This window comes from Harpia harpyja, chromosome 6 (genome assembly GCF_026419915.1).
Source record: "Harpia harpyja isolate bHarHar1 chromosome 6, bHarHar1 primary haplotype, whole genome shotgun sequence".
Lineage (NCBI taxonomy): Eukaryota > Metazoa > Chordata > Aves > Accipitriformes > Accipitridae > Harpia > Harpia harpyja.
The window spans coordinates 70,124,942-70,141,991 of record NC_068945.1 but is presented as its reverse complement, the minus strand read 5'-3'; the positions used below and the strand labels follow the sequence as shown (position 1 = coordinate 70,141,991).

Sequence of the window (17,050 nt, the reverse complement as noted above, 5' to 3'; positions counted from 1 at the left end):
GCTGCCCTGTGCTGTAAAATGTGCTTTGGCCTCTGACATTTAAAGTCAGCAGCGTGTTTATAAAGGTTTTAGCCATATTTTTATGCTCAATAAAGATTCCCAACAGGTGCCCGACAAAGATTCTGTAGTTCCATAAAATCATAAACGTGCAGTAAACATGAGAAAATGCCCTTTCATAAAACTGCTATAAAGTGAATCAAGTATGATGAACTTCCATTTCATAAAATCATTCTGTGCAGCAACAGTATGCAGTACAAAATAGCCTGAATTTCACTTATTTAGCTGCTTTGGCCACAGCAACATCTGTGCCTCTCTCACAGCGGGTTTAGGGACACGGGACTCAGCAGTCCGTGTTCTGGTGCAGTGCCCGTGGCTCCAGCATGGAGGGGGCTCCATGACTGGTCCAGCTCCTTCGCAGAGAGGTGAGGAGGGCGAGCGTAGGTGGCATGGTGGCCCGGAGGTCCCTAATGTCGTTGGGGCTGTGGGTGAGTGGACCCTGCTCTAGCACCCTTGTCCCATCCCAATCAGTGAGTTGGTGTGTAGTGAGCAGGCGAGGGTGTTTGGAGGAGCAAAAATTGTTCCCCACTGGCTGCTCCTGCAGGCACGTAGTGAGCCGTAGCCAGTGGTTCTTGGGTGGGATGAGGTCCCACGCTCATCTGCCGAGGGGAGAGTCCTAAGGGCTTTCTGCAGACGCAGGAAACCTGGTGCTTCGGGCTCCCTTTGTGGTGCTGGTGAGAGGCTCCTTCAAAGCCGTGTTTGGGGAAGAGGTGGGGTGAACAAGCGTTGTTCTGGATGAGGTCCTCACCACAGCTGCCGGAAGGAGCCTGCGGCAGCTGTGTCCCTGCTTCCCCTGGCATGCACACTGGGGCTGATGCTGGCTTGCCACCAAGCATGTCCTGCTGAAAATGTGTCTCTGCTGTGAGCCAGAGGCGCATGTTTTGTGTCCCTGCACCTGCGTGGGATGGGGAAGGAGGCAACGTGGTCCCACTGCCGCATGGGCACCTGTCCTTTGCTGCAGTAACGGTGTCATCTACTCTGCCACGTCAGCCAGGATCACTGATGCCTGGACAGTGCTGCTGACGGTGCACACTCTCCCCTCTTCCAGGCAGCCTTCCTTGGGCAGAGGGGGCTGACGGAGGATGACTTCCTCACCAAGGTGCTGGAGGGTATGGCATTTGCTGGCTTCGTGACTGAGCGGGGGGCCCCGTACCGCTCGATCGACCTGTTTGATGAGGTAAGTGGCAGTTTGGCAGCAGCATCCCCTTGCCCAGCTGTCCCATGTGTCCTTGCTCTGCTCAGTTCCCCCTGCCCCTTGAGGGACTGAGCCGGGGATCTGCTGTGACACTCCGGCTGTAGCGTTGCACCCAGGGATGGAGCCGGGGTATGGGAAGGGCGGCCAGATCCTGTCCAGCAGGCAGCTTCTCCTCTCACCCATCTCTTCTTCTCCCAGCTTGTGGCTTATGAAGTGAAGCGCATGCGTGCAGAAGAGGGGAACAAGCAGAAAATACTGCGGCACATCAAGGAGCTGGCGGAGAAACTTTACAAAAACGTGAGTCCTGGAAGTCTGAGCGCAGGAGGGAGAAGCTGCTCGGAAGGGGGTACAGGGCAGGGAGAGCCTGGGTCGGAGCCCCGGTTGGTCTGTCCTCCCTCCGTAAGCTCTTGCTGGAACTGACGCTTGCAGTGCATGATCCTGTCCCCATGCACTGTCACGTGTGGCAGGGTACCTGCTGATGGGCCCAGAAGTGTCTGGCCTGCTGTGAGCCACTCCCAGGAGTGAGATTCCTCGGTTTCAGGTGGCCTGGGCATTAGGCACTCCATGCCTTTGCTCCAGAGCAGCCACCGTGCTTGTTGTCTGATCCAGGGTGGGCCAGCAAAGGTCTTCTGAAAGCAGAGCAGCACCTGTGGGGCCCTCGGCCGTCTCAGGACAGAGCTCCTGAATGGTGCTTTGCTTGCTGCTGTGTTCAGGGCCAAAGCGAGCTGTCCATGCAGCTCCTGGGAGTAGAGCATGCCAGTACTGCTGCCCAGACAGCCTGCCCTCAGGGCTGCAGGTTTCTGGGGGCTGTAAATACCTGCTGGGAGAGCGTTCGGCCTCAGAGCAGCAGAGGTTGCTGAAGGATGCCTCACTGGGGCTCCTGCTCTGGGAGAAGGTGCGTGATGGCTCCATGCCTGAAAAGAAACTGTCTTTGCTGTGCCAGGAGAACCCCTACCCCGCGGTGACCATGCACAAGGTGCAGAAGCCCACGGAAGGCTGTCACCTGCGCCTCCACCAGAAGCCTTTTCCCCGTTTGGATGAGGGGACAGTGCAGTGGATCATCGACCAGGCCACTGCCAAGCTGCAGACGGCTCCTCCTGCTGTGAAGGCGGAGAAGAAATGCATGGTGCCATCAGGACCCCCCATCGGTACGTGTGCGCAGAGGGCCTTTCCATGCCGTGAGAAACCCTGCTCAGGACGAGCTTTACTGTGGTGTTGCTGGCTCCATTTCACAATACAGCATGTCCAAGGGTCCTGTGTGAGCAAAACGTGCCCTGGAGAAGCAGCAGCACTGTCCCCATTAGCTTCTGCCCCTTGGGCTGCTTAGAGCTCCCTTGAGTCTTATCAGCCAGCATGAGGGGATGGCTGAAGACCCCCTAGTATTCTTCTAGCATGAGCAGTTGGAAACCAGAGCCCTGCCCATGCAGAGCAGGGGAGGGGGCACCCATCTCTCCCCACCCAGGGGTGAAAGTCCTGCCCTGATTGAATTAACAGGTGATTCTCTCCCCAGCTGCCATCATGGAGCGCAACGGCAATGCCCTGGCCAACAGTGCCCGTCGCCTGGAGGTCGTCAGAAACTGCATCTCCTACGTCTTTGAGAACAAGATGTTAGAAGCCAAAAAGGTGAGGGGGGCACCTGAGGAGCTGGTGGTTGAGGGGAGGAGGGAGGGGGTTGCTCTGCCTCTCCTCTATGGCAGACTGGCAAGGACATTCCCTGCCCATGACCAGATCTCTGCTGACCAGCTCTGTTCCTGTATGTTCACGTGTTCCCCTCTCAGCTCTGTTTCTCCATGTTGCGTCCCTGGGCTTTTGGCTGATTGCTCCACTGCACCAGCTTAGCACTATTTCTGCATCTCCCGGTGCCCCCCAGAGTCCGTCCCGTGGAGATAACCGGGTTGGGGTCCTCCCTGGCCTTGCTGAGCAGGGACCTCCCAGGTCAGACGTGGGGTTTTGCTCTGGTTTGCCTCCACGTCTGAGTGTGTCACTCCTGGTGTCAGCCAACACAGCCGGAATGTGAAGCCCCTTTTGTGCCTCCTTGTTGTGGGCTGCCCTTGAACTCATTGTCTGACCAGAGCTCCGCTGGGCCCCGTCCTTCTACTCAACGACAACTTCTTTCCTCTGCAGTTATTCCCTGCTGTACTGCGTGCCATGAAGGGCCGAGCAGCCAGGCACTGCCTGACCCAGGAGCTGAACCTGCATGTGCAGCAGAACCGGGCAGTGTTGGATCACCAGCAGTTTGATTTCATAATCCGCATGATGAACTGCTGTTTGCAGGTAGGAGAGGGCTGGGGAGAGCATGTTTCTTAGGAAGGAGCTTGTCTCCCCTTGTGGGAGACAGCATGGTGCAGGGATTGGAGTGGTCTGGGGCGTCTTGCTGTGAATCCTCTTGTAACCTCTGCTCTGTTCCCCAGGACTGCACTGCCATGGATGAGCATGGGATTGCAGCCGCTCTCTTGCCACTGGTCACTGCTTTCTGCCGAGTGAGTATCCCGACCCCGTGTACAGCCCTCGCCATCTCAGAACTCCTTGGAGGCCGCAGAGGCTGGCAGGCTGAAGGACTGAGAGCCAGCCCTGCAGCCAGGCTGAGGGCATATTGTCCCCTTGGTGATTCTCAGAGTACGGGGTCCTGCCTAGTAGCTTCCAACCACTTGCAAGCTTGGCCAGGCTGGCTGTGCCATTCTCTGGGCCCAAGGCTCCCAAGATGGCTGGAGCACCTCTTGGGAAGGGTGCTCAGAAACTGGGGCTGCTCTGTAGAGCCATCTTGATCTGTTGGTCAAGCTGGGCTGAGATAAGATTCTGCCTCCCATAAATCATCTGTAGCATGAGGCCCTGTGGGGCTCTGGGTGGGTGCTGGGCAAATCTGAGAAGAGTTTGCAGGGAATGCTTGGAGGAGCTCTGATGCAAGTGTCCCTCCTGCCTGCCCAAGGGTATGTTGCCTTTCCGAGCAACAGGCTAGAGCAAGGATTACCTGGAGAGGAGAGCTTTGCACAAAGGCCATGTTTGTATGAAACTCTTTTCCACCTTCCGCTTCCTCAGAAACTGAGCCCGGGCATCACGCAGTTTGCCTACAGCTGTGTGCAGGAGCATGTGGTGTGGACCAACATCCAGTTCTGGGAGGCCATGTTCTACTGCGATGTGCAGAACCACATCCGAGCCTTGTACCTGGACAACAACGAGGAGAACCACACGGATGAGGTGAGGAGGTGACAACGGTGCCAGTGTCCCTGGAGGGCTGCTGTGCAGAAGCAGCTCTCCACATAGGTCCATGGGCTGATAAGGATGCTGAACCAGCCTGAGGGAGTGCATCCTGGTTCTGGGAGATTCCTGTGGGAACAGTGGGGGGAGATTCCTGTGGGAACAGTGGGGTGAAGGCTGGCAGGTCTCATGTCCATGCAGATGCCTGACATCTCCTTCTGACTCCTTCAGGAGAGCACAGAGGGGCCACAGGAAGCCAAGTCTGCCCTGGAGATAGCATCAGAGCAGCTGAGGCTCTGGCCCACCATGAGCCGAGAGAAACAGCAGGAGCTGATCCAAAAGGAGGAGAGCACTGTTTTCAGCCAGGCCATCCACTACGCCAACCGCATGAGCTACCTGCTGCTGCCTCTCGACACCAGCAAGAACCGCCTGCTACGCAGCTCTGGGCTGGGGGACGTGGAGAGCGTCAGCAACAGCTTTGTCACCAACAGGTAAGCAGGGCTGGAAAGTTTGGCAGGGGCGTGCTGCAGGGACACCAGAGCAACCTGAGCTGGGGATAGGAGCTCCTTGGTGTCGTACCTGGGGCATCTGGATCAAGCTGCCATCAGGATTGATGCAGGTTGCAGTGCCCAGGGGTGTTTCATATCAAGAGTGGAAGCTCTCCTGGGTTCATATCAAGAGTAGAATCATAGAATCATAGAATCATTTTGGTTGGAAAAGACCTTCAAGATCATCGAGTCCAACCATTAACCATGCCCCCTAAACCATGCCCTGGAGTACCCTGTCCACTCGCTTTTTGGAAACTCTCTTGGGCTCTGCCTGGTGTGGGTTACAGCAGAAGACAGATGTTCTGGGTTAATAACTCTTCCCGACTCCTGTATGGCAGCATCGCTGGCAGTGTGGCTGAGAGCTATGACACAGAAAGTGGATTTGAGGATGCAGAGAGTTCCGATGTGGCCAACTACGTGGTGCGATTCATCAACCGCTTTGTGGACAAAGTCTGCACGGAGAGTGGAGTCACCAACGAGCACCTCAAGGGGCTGCATGTCATGATCCCTGGTAATAAGAGTTGCAGCAGTGCTGGGGAATGGGCAGCTGTGTGGTCTCACTGGGGATCCTGCCAGATCAGCTCAGGGGTCTGCTCAAGAGGTGGTTCTGCAGGAAGCAGTGGGAAGGCCAAGAGAAGGCACACACGGTGCTGCAGGGCAGGCTGGCAGCCTGCTGGGTGGTGTGTAGGGCAGGACTTTGCTCCCAGTCTCTAACTTCATGTTTGTCTGCAGATATTGTGCAGATGCACATAGAGACACTGGATGCCGTGCACAGGGAGAGCAAGAGGCTTCCTCCCATCCAGAAGGTATGGACCCAGCCTGCTGCAGTGGGGTGAAGGTTCTGGTGCTGCGTGGGGCTATCAGTTCCCCTTCCGCAGTCTGCGTGGGCCTTAACTTCTGTTGTACATCCCTGTAGCCAAAGCTGCTGCGCCCCAACCTGTTGGTGGGTGAGGAGTGTGTGATGGAAGGGCTCCGCGTGTACCTCATGCCTGATGGACGGGAAGAAGCTGCTGGAGGGAATATTGGTGGTCCACCTCTCCTCCCCGCAGAAGGAGCCATCTTCCTCACCACTTACCGCATCATCTTCAAAGGCACTCCCACGGACCCTCTGGGTAAGAATCTTGTGTGCACCGCATCTTCTGTCTTCAGGGGTTGGTAATGCCTGGGGAGGAGGTGGCCGGTAGCTCTCCTGGAGCAGTGGCTGCAGCTCACCTTGCTGCAGGAGTTGCTGATAAGGGCCTCGAGTGGTTGCCTTGGGTGAGTGACCAGCCAGCACTGGGCTTTGCTGGGGGCTGCTGGAACCACCACAAGCTTGATGGTTGCTCCCAGTACTACAAAGGAGGTGCTTGCTCTTGCTGTCCACCTTTGGTAGATGATAAATTACTCATGCACATCCTAGGCATCATCTACAAGTCGCCACGGGCTGGCTGTCGTACGTCTAGGCTGTTTCTGGCTGCTTTAATCCTACGGGACTCTCTTGTGGTGGGCTGAGGATGTGGCTAACCTGTTCCCATGCTTGTGCCCAGTGGGGGAGCAGGTGGTGATCCGATCCTTCCCCATCGCCTCACTGACCAAAGAGAAGAAGATCAATATCCAGGCCCAGGTGGATCAGTTCATCCAGGAGGGCTTGCAGCTGCGCTCGTGCACATTCCAGGTGAGACCATGTGGGGCTGTGGGCTGCTCCTTTGCGTTGCACTGCCTCAGCTAAGGAGCACGTTGCTGGTGGGACCCGGCAGGTACGTGGCCATGGCTGGTACCATCCCTTGGGATGAAGCACTCACTGCCCGGGCTGACGTGGTTTGGGGGCAGTGTTCCTGAGGGGACCAAAGACAACCTCTGTAGCAGGTGACAGTGCACCTGAAGGGATGGAACCAGAGGCCCCCTTGCAGAGAAAGGAGTAGACTCACAGAATGGTTTGGGTTGGAAAGGACCTTAAAGACCATCTAGTTCCAACCCCCCTGCCATGGGCAGGGACACCTTCCACTAGACTGGGTTGCTCAAAGCCCCATCCAACCTGACCTTGAACGTTTCCAGGGATGGGGCATCTACCACCGCTCTGGGCAACCTGTTACCGTGCCTCACCACCCTCACAGTGAAGAACTTCTTCCTTACATCTAACCTAAATTTACCCTCTTTCAGTTTAAAGCCCTTACCCCTTGTCCTATCACTACATGCCCTTGTAAAAAGTCCCTCTCCAGCTTTCCTATAAGCCCCCTTTAGGTACTGGAAGGCTGCTAGAAGGTCTCCCCAGAGCCTTCTCTTCTCCAGGCTGAACAACCTGTCCTCATAGGGGAGGTGCTCCAGTCACAGTCCTGTTGTACACAGGAGCAACTTCTTGCTCGTTAGCTTGGGGCTCCTTTCCAACTGCTCCAGTGGCTGCTGGAGCCCTGAGAAGGTGTGAGATGTCCCCACACAGTGCCCTGGGAGGTGGTTCTGCAAAACCTTGTAGCAGGTCTTGGGGGAGAGAAATATAGCAGGGAGAGATGTCACAATGTGAGTAGTCATCCAGCATTTTACATCTTTGAGAAATTTGTGGAGGTAGAGCAATGCTAGGAGGAGAGCACCTAAAATGTGCTGTCTACTGCTTCCTGCCCATCTTGCGTGCTCAGGGCTGCAGTGACCGGGCTCTGGGGACATTACAGGAGCAGTAGTGCCAGGTACGGAGCGGTGTCAAGGAGAAAGGGGTATGGGACAGAGTAACTGATGCGGAGGGGCAGACAGGGCAGCCTCCCAGCCTGGCTTGTGCCCATTGTGGTCCCTGCTCCTGACTGGGATCTGAGCTTGTGCTGTGGGAAGAGCCCTTCCCAGTCCCCTGGCCCAGCCGTGCTGAGCATGCCGTGACCACCCCTTCAGCCTGCTCTCTGCTCTGCCTGCAGTTGCTGAAGATTGCCTTCGATGAGGAGGTGGCTTCAGACAGCGCTGAGGTCTTCAGGAAGCACCTGCACAAGCTGCGCTACCCCCAGCACGTGCGTGGCACCTTCGCCTTCACCGTGGGCCAGTCACCCAAGCAAGCCATGCAGCCCAAGGCCAAGGAGAAGAACCCCTCGCTCAGGTACCTGTGCCGTGGGGAGAACAGCATGTGGGATGCGCTTGACCCTTTCAGGCACTGCAGGGCTTCTCCTCTCCCTCCTCCAGTCCACCCAGCAAAGAGCTGCTGAGCAGGGGTCACTCAAGAAGAGCGGGGGCACGGACTCCTGAGCTGGAGGTCGGGGTCCCTGAGCCTACCCTGCTCAGACCTCTCCATGCACAGGACCTCCACTTGTCTTTGGAGGGGGGACATGCTGCACGTCTGGCAGCGGTGTCTCAGTCCCACACAGAGGATCGGTCAAACTTGGGAAGCGGGGTGTTTGCTTCAGTGGCATTCCCTGCCCTGTTGCCCAGGCCAAAACAGCACAAGCCCCGAGGAGGCGTCTCACGGGAGAGGTTCCAGTGGGCACGAGAGAGCAGTCTCTGCTGTGCCGGAGGATGGGAAGCGCTGCGGGGCAGCGGCAAAGCTCTGTGTGTGGTGCTGACCTGCGGCCAGACCCTGCTGCTGCGCTCGTTGGCTAGGTTAAGCAGTGCTGTAGCGCTGGGGTCTGATTGCTGCTGTGTTCACGCTTGGTGTGCCCTGGAGTCTAAGCGTCTCTCCCGTGTGTTTGTGACTCAGCTCCCAGCAGGTGACCGATATGTTCCAGGGCCTGACAGTGGGGGTCATGTCCCTCGGGCACCTTGGCCATTCAACCACGTAAGATGCCTTCACCCTGGGCGGGAGCTTGCGAGGTGGCATTGGCTCAGGCTGCAGCCTTCACTGCTCCCAGGGTTTCTTCTCACCTGCTCTGCATGCGACCTGGGCTGTGGGCTTGTCACTTGGGGAATGCCCTTTTCCAGGCGGCTGGTCTGACGTTCAGGTTTGGGGTGTGTGCTCTCACCATCGCAGCACCGTGGCCTCTGGCAGCGGTTGGTCAGTCATCCTAGTTCTCCGTGGCAGTCTGGTGGATCCCAGGACATGCTGAGGGAGCTGTGCCTGTACCACTAACCTCCAGAGACCTCTAGAGCTGCTGGGCCCAGCTCCGGGCCTGGGCACAGTCTCAGTGGTCTGTCTGAACTTGTGAAATACGCTTTGTCCCCCTCTTCCAAGTCTGCTTCCAGTGCCCCACACTATCTGCAAATCTTGTTCCTCTGGTTAGAAAGCCCTCCTGTTCCTAGCCTCCGTACCCACACATTTGTTCTCAGGACAGCTTTCTCCCTCAGTCCTAAGGCTTTCCCGCCCTTAGTAAATGTAGGGAGCAGTTGGATTCCCTCACCGTCTGCTTTGCAAAGCAGAACAAGGCACCTCCTCGTCTCACTTTGGCCCCTGTCTTGATAAGGTGAATTTCTAGAAATCTTTGCACCAGCGTAGCTGTTACCCTGGGTTGGACGTGGCCCCTTCCCTGGCTGATGTGAGATACACGTCTCCTTTATTTGTTCCCCTTCGAGCCCAGGGGCTCACTGGGACAGTGATGAGCGTGAGGTCCTGCGTGTGGGCAGGCCATTCCTGCCTTCGGGAATTCCTGCTTTCTGGAGCTCCGTCGTGCGGAGCCTGTTTTGACCACGCAGCCTAATCACCCGTGGGTTTTGGAAGGTTTCCTCCCTTCTCTGCTTTCCCTGGGCTGCCCTCGGGAGTGGCCGAGCCCAGCTCTCCCTGGCCCTTACGTGGCATCGAGCAGGTCACTTTCCGCAAGCTGCCTCCCCTCTGCCCAGGGAGGAGCAGCCCTGTGTTCAGGCTGGGCTAGCAACGTCCCTGCGGTGGATCCCCCGGCCCTTGCCATGAGCTGGAGCCCACCTCCTCTGGGGACGAGCCAGATCGCTGCCTGCGGGAGCTCCGATGCGGAGGTGATGGTGTTAGAGCCCGGGACAAGGCTGGTGTCCCCTTGGATCGGGAGGCTGGGATGCCTGCTCAGCCTGGCTATGCCGTCCAGCCTCCCCAGGCACCCCAGTCCCCCCAGGGGAAGGCAAGTGCTGTAGGCTCTGCCTCTGGCTTGGTGCCCTCCTACAGCCGAGGAGCCAGCTCCTCCCTGCCAGGGAGCTAGCAGGTGACATCTCCCCTCTTGTGGTGACAGTGACTTTGACCCCGCGCCTGTAGCCGGTGGTGAGCGATGCTCCTGTCTCTGCTTTGCTCTCGGTGTGACTGAGTGTTGGTGTCTCTAACCCTTCAGGGGCTGCTCTTCTGGCCGCGCTAGGCTGTGGTCATGCACGTGTGGGAGGTGGTGTCAGCTGGCCTCAACCTCTTCTCTGGTTCCAGGACACTCTCCAAAAACCTGGTGAAAAATGCCAAGAAAACAATCGGCCGCCAGTACGTGACGCGAAAGAAATACACGCCGCCCACGTGGGAGCAGCGGAGCAGCCAGCACTTCCCAGAGGACAACGAGGATGAGATCTCAGGTTGGGAGCACCTTGAGCAGGGAAGGGAGGCTGTGGGGAGCGGGGTGTTTGCTGGCGCAGGAGCATCTTCCAGCTGGGAGAGGTCTCGGCTGTCAGGACCACACACAGGCGTGGGAGCTTCCCTGGTGCAGAGGATTGCTGCCACGGTCGCGTCTCCCAGTGTTCGACGGTCCATCAGCTCTCGTCTGCTGGTGGTGGCCAGTCAGCAGCTAAATGTACTTCCAATACCTAGTGAGCCCTGCGGAGAGGAGGGAGTTCTTTGGTCAGTGGCCACAGCTCCTCAGATAAAGTCACAGATCTAAGCTGCAGCAAGGCAGGTTAGGTTAGACATGAGAAGAGCTTGACTGGTTTGAGAGTAACAAGGGACTGGAAGGGACAGAAGTCCTCCGTGTTGAAGATTACAACCTTCCCAGGTGGGAAGGCCTGTCAGAGAAGACGTGGTGGATGGGATTTAGGGTTTCAGTGGGGAGCAGTGTCTGCGGGGACCAGTCCCTCCTGCTGCATGTGGGGCTGATCTGGCAGACTGGCATGGCTGATTTTGGATCTTTCCTACTGTTCACCGTGATACTTTGGATTCTGCTCCTTTTGTTTGCTCCCCAGTTTGTTTGCAGCGCTTTTCAGCTCGAGGTCTGCCACAAACATTACAAGTCTCCACTGTGTCCATCATTTAAGTTATTAACAAAAACACCAGCTGCGTTCAGGCCCAGAAGAGATGCCTTTGAGATCTGTTGTTGTTTTCCAGTTCTGGCATTAGGAAATGTGTTAGGAGCATTAGGAAAGCTGCCTGTGGAGAGCAGCCACCAAGGGATGTGTCCACCTGAGAGTGATTTTGCCTGGATGGAAGTGTCCTGGGCTGAAAGCCTCGCTGGAGCCGAGGTCTCGCCCATGTTGCCCCCCTCTCCCAGGAGGTTGCTCTCCTCTGAGAGAGGAGGTGAGACCAGTGTGACGGAGCAGCACTGAATAGATCTGTGGTGGGCTGTTCCTCATCTCTCAGTGGTATCAAGCGATGTGAAGGCACCAAAAAAATCTGCTCTAACGTCAGTACCCAGGCAGCTGACTTTTCTTTGTGCTTTTAACCTCACAAATAAGGGCGCTCACCCCAAAGTCCAGTGTCCAGCCCTTTCGATGGGGCAGCTGAGCTCTCCCGTTTCAGGTGAAGGTGGTGGGAGGGAGCTCCTGCCCTGCCCTGTCCTGTCTCTGCTGGGTTGGGAAATGTCTCCAGCTTGGCCGTCTCCTCCAGCTGCATGTGGGACGCTGTGTCTGTGCTGAGGGTGGTCCCAGACTGCCCTTTGTCTCCGTAGTGTCTGAAGAGATGGACAGAAGCACTTTGACCCCCACCACCACCATCAAACCTTCGGACAAGATGACCATCAACCACCTGGTGGAGCGAGCCTGCTGCCGCGACTACCAGCGGATGGGGCTGGGCACCCTCAGCAGCAGTCTCACCCGCTCCAAGAACGAGCCCTTCCGCATCTCCACCGTGAACCGCATGTACGCCATTTGCCGGAGGTGAGCCTCAGCAGGGCTGTGGCTGAGGAGGGGGGTCTGCAGGGTTAGGAGAGGACAGCGGGGGTCTTTCCTGGTTTGTGGGAGCTGGAGGGGAGGGGGGCTCGTGCTGCGCCCTGCTGGGCTCTGCAGAGCCTCCGCTCTCTCCTGCAGCTACCCCGGGCTGCTCATCGTGCCACAGAGCATCCAGGACAACACAATCCAGCGGATCTCCCGCTGCTACCGCCAGAACCGCTTCCCCGTGGTGTGCTGGCGAAACTCCCGCACCAAGGCCGTGCTGCTGCGCTCGGGGGGGCTGCACGGCAAGGGCGTCGTGGGCCTCTTCAAGTCCCAGAACGCACCCACCGCAGGTGCCCGTCCCCTCCGCCCCTGGGCAGCACCCGTGCCGGGAGTGGGCTGCAGACCCCTCCTCGGGTCTCGTGCCGGTGGCAGAGCGGTGATGCTCGTGGCTCTCCTCCTAGGCCCGTCGCAGACGGACTCCACCAGTTTGGAGCAGGAGAAGTACCTGCAGGCCGTGATCAACTCCATGCCGCACTACGCCGACGCCAGCGGGCGCAACACGCTCAGTGGCTTCACCTCCGCGCACATGAGCAGCTCAGGTGAGGAGCTCAGTCGTGGGCGGCAGCGCAGCGGGGATGCAGGAGGGCTCATGCTCGTGTGCGCGGGGCCCCAGCCACGGGTCGTGCTGTCTGTCCCAGAGCTCGGGCAGCCAGGTGAGCTGCTGTCCCCGGTCTCCCACATCAGAGGAGGCAGCAGAGCCTTTCCAGCGCGCTCTCCAGAGCTCCCAGCTCCAGCTGGTCTTCCGTGGCTGGTGGTGGGGATGGGTTTTGGGAAACCCAGTGGCCCTGGACCTGCGAGCACTGGGAGCCCCAGACTGTGCTCGGATCCAGGCGCTCGCTGGGGACCGGGTGGGGACAGACCCCCACCAGCTGAGATCTCGGCACCGTCTGCACCCCAGCGCAGCGGGCAGCGGTTCTCGGGGTCTGTCGCAGGAAACCTCGGTAAGTCTATGCCCCCCTTGCTCTCCGAGCAGCCTGCCCTTTCCTGCCGGAGCAGAGCTGCCTGTCACTGCCCTGCCACGCTCCGGTGTCATTCATCCTCTGTCCCAGCCATTCCACCCCATCATAGCTGCAGAGGTGACTGGGGGCCAGAGGGACCGTGGGGGAACCCAGCCAGGACTCCCTGCAGCCCGGGGAGGAGAGGACTTTCCGAAAGCCCCTCCGAGGCCTCTCCCCTGGTGTGGGGGGACATGCCCGGAGCTGTGACTGAAGGCGGGTGGCTCAGACCAGCAGTATGGGGGGCAGAGGAGTGACCCGGTGTGGTGGCAAGGGAGCCGCAGAGTAGGGGGCTGCCGGGCTGCGGCAGTGCCTGGGTGATGTCCCCGCGGTGCAAAGTGCCTGGGGCAGGGCCGGGGCAGAACTGCGGGAGGGTCAAGCCCCCGCTCGCACTGCGGCACCAGCTGCTTTTTTGCTGTGGCTCCAGCTGGAAGGTGTTTCCCGCATGCTGGCCTCCTGGTCCCAGCCCCGGGCTCTCCTGCTTGCTGCCGCGTTCTCTCTCTGGCCCCTTCCCCTCCCTCCTGAGCAGTTGTGGGGAGGCAAGGCGGGAGGGCCCCTCTGGAGCGGCACAGCGAGGCCGAGAGCTGACATTTTGTTGGTGCTACAGATTTCTCCGACAAGAGACAGCCTAAGCTGGGATCGCTCATGAAGCAGGTGATGGGAGGGAAGGACGATGGGCCCGGTACTATTAGCCGCGGAGGTGAGGACGTGCGAGTGAACGCTGCCTCGTGGGGGCCTCGCGAAGGCCCTCCCCGGCTCGGAGCAGCTGTTGTAGAGTAGATGCTTCCCCTTTGCTCCCCCCGAGCTCTCTGCCGTGGGGCAGCTTCAGGGAGGGAGGGAGGGACCTGCTGCAGCACCCCGAAGCCATCTTGTTCATCCCACTCATTGCTCCAGTCTCTCCGTCCGGGTCCCCAGGCGCCTCTTCCCGCCTGGCCCGCATGATCCGTGGGTCCGCCTCGGTGCCCTCGCTGAGGTTGCTTTCGTCCTGTGCTCTCAGGGCTCGGTCACAGAGCTAGGGTCATCACTCTCTCCACCCCCAAGTGTGTGTCGGCGAAGGGCCGCGAGACGCCCCGAGGTACGGTACCGCCGGCCGCCTAACCGCCACCCGGGTGCTAACCTGACCGACTGACCCCCCCACACACACACTCCCACCCTTCACACGACTAATGCCCCAGTAACACCCCACCTCAGCCCGCTAACGAACGCCTCCACCGAGCATGTCGCTGGCTTGGTCCAGCTCGCGGTGCCAGCGGTAAGTACCGGGCCTGTCCCCAGCTGATCCTGCAACGTCCTCTCAGGTTTGCTTTAGGCTCCTTGCGCATCTGCTGGTGCTTGGGTGGTGGTGGTGGTGGCCAGGGACAGGGTCTGGCTGGCGGGGAAGGGGCAGGTCCTGGCGGTGCGGGCGCAGGCCTGGGGCGGGAGCGCGGTGTGGCTGCGCAGGTGATGGGACGCGGAGCCGCCGGGGTTGGTCTCCGTATCCACCAGGAAGGCAATCCTACAGCACCCAGCAAGGAGAAGGAGCAAAAGCAAACCTGGTTCCCAGCACTTTCCCGGCATGTGCTCCCAGGGCGCTGGGCTGCAGGGCGGCAGCAGCTCAGCCGTCGCTTTCGTGGCGAGCTGCTCGCCCCCCGTGCCAGCCCGGCGGGGGGGGACGCGGATGCCAACGCAGCCCGCGAGCCAGCCGGGCACCCCCAGCCTGACTCCCGCCTGTCTTGCAGGCAAGTGGGGCAGCATCCGAGCCAGCGGGCGCATGAGCAGCTATGCCCTGAACATGGAGATCGGGTCGCGCCTGGCTGGGAAGGACCTGCTGGGTGCCCAGCACAACGGTACGCCCTCGGAGGCCAGCTTCCTGCGCCAGCACCGGGCCTCGCTCTACATCATCGGGGACAAGTCACAGCTGAAGGTAACCCTGACGCCTGGCAGCAGCCTCCTCGGGGCGAGGGGGTCTGCTCGGGACGTCTCTCTGGACCGCGCTGATTCTCTTCCTCCCTCAGGGGGTGAAACCGGACCCGCTGCAGCACTGGGAGGTGGTTCCCATCGAGGTGTTTGACGTGCGGCAGGTGAAGGCCAGCTTCAAGAAGCTGATGAAGGCCTGCGTGCCCGGCTGCCCCTCCACTGACCCCAGCGTCGCCTACTTGCGGTCCCTGGAGGAGTCCGAGTGGCTGTCCCAGGTCAGTTGTCACCCAAAACTTGGAGGGGCTGTGGTCCGTCCCCACAGTAGGCGTCTTCGCTGTTGTTGGCTGTCGCACAAGGGCATGTGCTCTTACCTCCTGGCAAAGTGAGAATGGAGGCTCCAGGTGCCCTCTCTAGAGCATCACTGTGGCACGGAGTGGGGGACACTAAGGGAGCAAGGTCGGTATGAGGGACAAGGATAAAATAGCCCAGAGTACTGCTCTGTGGTGCTGGACACAAGAGCTGCGAGTGTCTGGGGCAGCTGCTGGCTGGGGAAGCAGAGCAGGACCTGCAGGACGGCTGAACGCTATAAAGGGCTTGGTACAGGGCAGTGCTGGCAGTAGCCAGGGTCACCCAGGTGGCTGCTGTGCTGTAGGACTGGTCCCAGTGCGGAGCTGCTGTGGGACTGGACCCTCTGGCTGCTGGAGGGTGCGAGGGACCCACGGCTCTGCTTATGGTGTGGTGGTTCTGCCCCACTGGCCTTGCTGTTGCAGACAAAGGGTGCTGCACGGTGAACACGGGGGTCGTGTATCGTGGCCCTGTGTAAGCCCTGTGCTCTGCTTCGTTTGGCTCACCTGCTTCCAGGAGAAAGGGTCACTTCACAAGACGTCCAGCAAATGAGTTTCCTGCACCCTAGTAACTCTTGGCCCTTACATTGGCAGATCCATAAGATCCTGCAGATTTCGGTGTTGGTGGTGGAGCTCCTGGACACGGGCTCCTCTGTGCTGGTCAGCCTGGAGGACGGCTGGGATATCACCACGCAGGTAGGAGCCCTACAGCTGCCAAACGCGACGGCTGCCCGTGGCCATCTCCCCGCGAGCATCTCGAGCCCCCCTGTCCCTGCAGGTGGTCTCCTTGGTGCAGCTGCTGTCGGACCCCTACTACCGGACGCTGGAGGGCTTCCGCCTGCTCGTGGAGAAGGAGTGGCTGTCCTTCGGGCACCGCTTCAGCCACCGCGGAGCCCAGACCCTCGCCGGCCAGAGCAGTGGTTTTGCCCCCATCTTCCTGCAGTTCCTGGACTGCGTACATCAGGTGAGCTCCGAGCACGCCGGCTGCCGGCTCTGCGCCGGCTGGGTCTCCCTGAGCACCGGGGCTGGCTGGCTCCTTGTGCAGCGGGAAACGAGTCCAGAGCCAGCCTGCAGTTTGTGGGTCCTGGGAGGTCTCACCCATGCTGCTCCTTGCAGATCCACCTGCAGTTCCCCATGGAGTTTGAGTTCAGCCAGTACTACCTGAAGTTCCTCAGCTACCACTACATTTCCAACCGTTTCCGGACGTTCCTGCTGGACTCTGACTACGAGCGCATCGAGCTGGGTGAGGGCAGTGTGCGGGGCCCAGAGTGGATCGCAGCCCAGTGCCTTGACCCAAATAACACCCCTTCCCCGCTCTCTTGTCCACAGGACTCCTTTACGAGGAGAAGGGTGAGCGGAAGAGCCAGCAGGTCTACAAGTCCATCTGGGATTACATCGACCGGCTCAACAAGAAAGCCCCCATCTTCTTCAACTACATGTATGCACCTGAGGATGGGGAGGTGAGAGCTCTGCTCCTGCCCTTGGGTCAGCCCAGCCCAGCCGACCATGGCGTTTGCCCACCTGAGTGGTCTTGCCCACTGGGGAGGGTGTCTGCCGCCTCAGGGGACATGAGCAGAGTCAGGTCCCTGAGAGCTGTGTTCCCGGAGGGGGAGTCGGGCAGGGATGTAGGTGAGGCTGCAGAGGGGAGATCCCGTGCTGGAGCTGCCAGGGTCTCGTTTTGGGCTGGGAACGTCCTTCCTTGGGGAGAGGAAGCGGCACCTTCTGGCACGTGGCCTCAGCAGGTCGGCCGGGCAGGGGGCTGCTCTCTGCTGATGTGGGCAAGCCGTGGCCCAGCTGCTCAGGGCTCTCGTTTGGTCTGGGAGCAGCTCTGCCTTTCTCTGGCCCAGCATTGCC

General features: G+C 59.5%; 1 protein-coding gene across 7 annotated transcripts in view; it reads left to right on the top strand.

The window, feature by feature from the left end:
* The window catches only part of SBF1 (SET binding factor 1), an 85,835-nt gene that overhangs the window by 64,946 nt on the left and 3,839 nt on the right, over positions 1-17,050 (top strand). For 2 of the 7 annotated variants that reach the window (XM_052790612.1, XM_052790611.1), the window contains 25 exons: positions 1,106-1,234; positions 1,451-1,549; positions 2,196-2,400; positions 2,763-2,875; positions 3,377-3,526; positions 3,664-3,732; positions 4,289-4,447; positions 4,679-4,938; positions 5,334-5,506; positions 5,728-5,801; positions 5,912-6,107; positions 6,522-6,649; positions 7,872-8,047; positions 10,256-10,395; positions 11,697-11,904; positions 12,055-12,251; positions 12,363-12,500; positions 13,564-13,656; positions 13,954-14,031; positions 14,675-14,859; positions 14,951-15,127; positions 15,791-15,892; positions 15,975-16,160; positions 16,313-16,439; positions 16,526-16,656. In XM_052790612.1, coding sequence (XP_052646572.1) covers positions 1,106-1,234; positions 1,451-1,549; positions 2,196-2,400; positions 2,763-2,875; positions 3,377-3,526; positions 3,664-3,732; positions 4,289-4,447; positions 4,679-4,938; positions 5,334-5,506; positions 5,728-5,801; positions 5,912-6,107; positions 6,522-6,649; positions 7,872-8,047; positions 10,256-10,395; positions 11,697-11,904; positions 12,055-12,251; positions 12,363-12,500; positions 13,564-13,656; positions 13,954-14,031; positions 14,675-14,859; positions 14,951-15,127; positions 15,791-15,892; positions 15,975-16,160; positions 16,313-16,439; positions 16,526-16,656 — 3,693 coding nt within the window. The remainder of the gene's footprint in view (positions 1-1,105; positions 1,235-1,450; positions 1,550-2,195; positions 2,401-2,762; positions 2,876-3,376; positions 3,527-3,663; positions 3,733-4,288; positions 4,448-4,678; positions 4,939-5,333; positions 5,507-5,727; positions 5,802-5,911; positions 6,108-6,521; positions 6,650-7,871; positions 8,048-10,255; positions 10,396-11,696; positions 11,905-12,054; positions 12,252-12,362; positions 12,501-13,563; positions 13,657-13,953; positions 14,032-14,674; positions 14,860-14,950; positions 15,128-15,790; positions 15,893-15,974; positions 16,161-16,312; positions 16,440-16,525; positions 16,657-17,050) is intronic. The other 5 variants (XM_052790617.1, XM_052790613.1, XM_052790616.1 and 2 more) reach the window with 3 other exon arrangements.